Source organism: Musca vetustissima, unplaced genomic scaffold, assembly GCF_032173495.1.
Source record: "Musca vetustissima isolate MV318-11 ecotype Yass unplaced genomic scaffold, APGP_CSIRO_Mvet_v1 utg277046, whole genome shotgun sequence".
In the NCBI taxonomy this organism is placed as follows: Eukaryota; Metazoa; Arthropoda; class Insecta; order Diptera; family Muscidae; genus Musca; species Musca vetustissima.
Genome location: NW_026877607.1, coordinates 1 through 3,147, shown reverse-complemented (window position 1 = coordinate 3,147; position 3,147 = coordinate 1). Strand labels below are relative to the sequence as shown.

General features: G+C 34.1%; 1 protein-coding gene across 1 annotated transcript; it reads right to left on the bottom strand.

Annotated features, from left to right (window-relative positions):
- Window positions 1-335: 335 nt before the first annotated feature.
- Window positions 336-2,592, bottom strand: LOC133322263 (odorant receptor 46a-like). Its single transcript, XM_061531278.1, has 3 exons — window positions 1,744-2,592; window positions 451-711; window positions 336-389 (listed from the first exon to the last, which is right to left on the bottom strand). The coding sequence occupies exons 1-3, from the start codon at window positions 2,590-2,592 to the stop codon at window positions 336-338; spliced, it is 1,164 nt and encodes a 387-aa protein (XP_061387262.1).
- Window positions 2,593-3,147: the final 555 nt, after the last annotated feature.

The following is a 3,147-nucleotide window of genomic DNA, read 5'->3' as shown; positions in this document are numbered from 1 at the left end:
GCTATAGCTTTATGATATCGAAGAAAATTGTAAAAATTAGTAGATTCTTGCAGTAGCCAAGAATTGCACATGATGAATGAAAAACGACCTCACCTCAAGTTATACTACTTTGTATTATTGTGTGTTATTTTAATAATAATTTTCTGGTCGCTCTACTGGCTACAATTATGACCCGATCATAAGGTACAAAACAATCGAAAATGTATGTTTTTGCCGCATAATCGACCTGCATATTTATTTTATTTAAATCGTTATAATGATCTTATTTTTTTAAATCATTAAAATACATATATATTTTTAATAAGTCATTGTATCCAACATCCTGTTGGTTGTAATTAATTGTTGATTCTCTTTAGCAGGGCATAATAACTATAGGAACAGTTTACAATCTGCAGGAAATAAAGAAAAAAAAAGTATTTAAAATATTAAAGTTATCCTTAAAAGAATTACCGAAGTGAATGCCGCCAAATTAAAAGTGTAGGTAGGATTAATAGATTTGACACGTATGGGTATATCGAATCGTGTCATCATCAATAGCGTCAATTTACGATTTGATGGATTCCAGTTGGCCCACTTCGAGCAATACAAATAATAGGGAACTTCTTCACTTTTCGCCGTAACTTCACTGGGAAAATAAAGAAGAATGTAGATTTGCGATAGCATACACAGTTGATAGATGAGGAACTTGATAAAATTGGCAAAATCTGAAAGCTGTGGCGAAAGGAGAAAAAATATATATTTTTAGCTGATATTTTTTCTCTATAGGATGTATTGATTTAAGGTATTTTCCAACTGATGTGGGTCTAATTTGGTGCATAAAAAAAAACTTCGAAGAAAATTTAAAATATAGGATTACGTTTTGACGTAGCATACCGTATAACCCGAACAATTGTATGTATATGCATGGTTCTATTTATATTTATGGTTCTTAGATCTAGTCCTGTGTCCTTAGTGAACGACCTAGTTAAATTGAACGAGTCAGTCCATTGGACGACATAGTTCAGTTTTTATTATTGTCGTTCACTGAACGATTTTGATTACAAAATGCAATGGAGGTACGTGTTATATTCTTATCCCATATAATGGAATGCAGTGGTTAAAAGATCAAATGCTGCAGTAATGTTTTACGTATAGCTGGAGGGTCAGTAACTATATGTAGCGACATTTAATAGCAAAGCACCCCCATAGACAACCTTGGAGGTGGAAACCACGGAAAAGAGACAAAGGTGTCCGGAGCAACAACTGTAGCGCAAACAAGTGTGCATCCGAATATAACGGTGTTATTCCATCGACTACCACCCATTAAAAAGTGGTGATAATATATAGGAAAGTCCTTCCAATGATTGTTAAAGGTAATCTTTCTCCCCGTTGATTGAACTGCCAGAACTTAAATGGAATTCGCTGCCATGCTAATTGAACTGATTAACAATTTGAACGATATGAACAACTGAACGAGGTGAAGGACCTAGTTCACTTTTAAAATATGATCTAGTTTGTTCGATCACTGAACTGAACGAGATTGTCCAAGACTACTTAGCTCCCATATAATGATTCGACACTATTTTAAGTATTTTGAAGGTCCTCCTGGTAGATAATTTACGAAGACGTGTCTGGCATATAAGTGTTTCGACCAATTTTAGGTATTTTGAATGTGCATCTCATGATGGAGGATATAAGTCCGGCCCGGTTAACTTTTTTACTAGTTTAAAAAAATAATTCCACCGCCAATTCCCCCATACTTACAAAAGACATAGCATAAAAATTAGCCACCAATACCAAGACGGAACATGCAATTTGTACCGATATGGGCAAACTTATTAACTCCTCAGCAATTTTAACAATTCGTATAATATCGCTATAGTATTTAACACAATTCTTCAACTGTACCGCAATATTCGCATCACTACTCTCATAATCGGTGCCCAAATGTTCCAAACGATCACACAGGATATCCAACTGACCCTTGGCATGAATCATAAACGATGCCGATATCGAGTCAAATGCAATATTTGTATAACAACAAACCGATACGGCACAATACTGGTAAATATACACCAGGACATAACGTAGCTTTGTGTCCGTATTAAATGGATTATATATCGACATCGGTAGCTGGGAGGTATCAATAATATATTGGGTAAATAGCAAAGCATTCAGGGCACACAACGATATGGTTGTATAAAAATTACGCACAGTACGTGCTAAACTTTGAGATTGGCGAAATAGCAGAACCTCCCTGGTGTTAACAGGTCGATACTTCGGATCATGCATAATTTCAATTAATTCCGCATACAGATTATTTTTCAATTTAATTGTCATGAATTTGGCAAATACTCCCATAGCGGTGGCAAAAATATAGAACACTTTAATCACTTCATTCAAATCGGTAATGTTCGAAATAAATTGTATCAAACAGCTAAGATCGAACGAGAGTACCCAACAGATTAGAATGTAATAGAAATAGATACGATGTAATAAGCGAAAACGTTCCGAAGCCGAATCCGATAATTTCAATTGGGCGAACAGGCGAAATATCCATGATTGTTTTTTATAAAATGTCTCCAATGCTTCACGATGTTCGTGGGAATTCATGGTGGCTATTTTTTTTTTTTTTTTTGATAATTTTTTTTTGTACTCTTTAGTTCGACTATTGATGTAGACTATTTTAATTTGATGGTAATGCAACGGGCTTTTTATATGCAAAAATATTGATGGATAGAAATCTGAATAGGGTGACCATATCCAATAATTTCGAAACAAAAACTCTAAGAAAAATAGTATTGACTTTGTAGTAAATAGTTAGTCTGTTCCAGTACTTTTTTAATAGAAAATCTAGTAAAAGGGAAACATTTCAAAATTGCTCTCAGAGTACAAAATAATTTGAAAAGTTCGGGAACGCAAATCTAGTAAATAGTGCCAAAATTAGGTGGCAATACTTCAAAATCAACATAACAGCCAATCAGAAGTAAGCATTCCTGTTTACCATTTTTACTCGACCAAATTTCTCGAGTAAAAAGTTTACAAAGAGAAAGCCATTTTGTTTTGTGCTCTCTTAAATTTGACTCAATGTTTTACCAGTTTTGTGGGTTGAGGAACGGTTTTCTAGTAAAAAGTTGCAAAACATGTAAAATGAGTAGATTCTTTTAG

Coding starts and splice junctions, on each gene's coding strand:
- LOC133322263 (XM_061531278.1), bottom strand. CDS start 2,592: ATGAATTCCCACGAACATCGTGAAGCATTGGAGACATTTTATAAAAAA. Junction 712..1,743: donor ATTTTTATGCTATGTCTTTT/GTAAGTATGGGG, acceptor CTTTCGCCACAG/CTTTCAGATTTTGCCAATTT. Junction 390..450: donor ATTTGGCGGCATTCACTTCG/GTAATTCTTTTA, acceptor TATTTCCTGCAG/ATTGTAAACTGTTCCTATAG.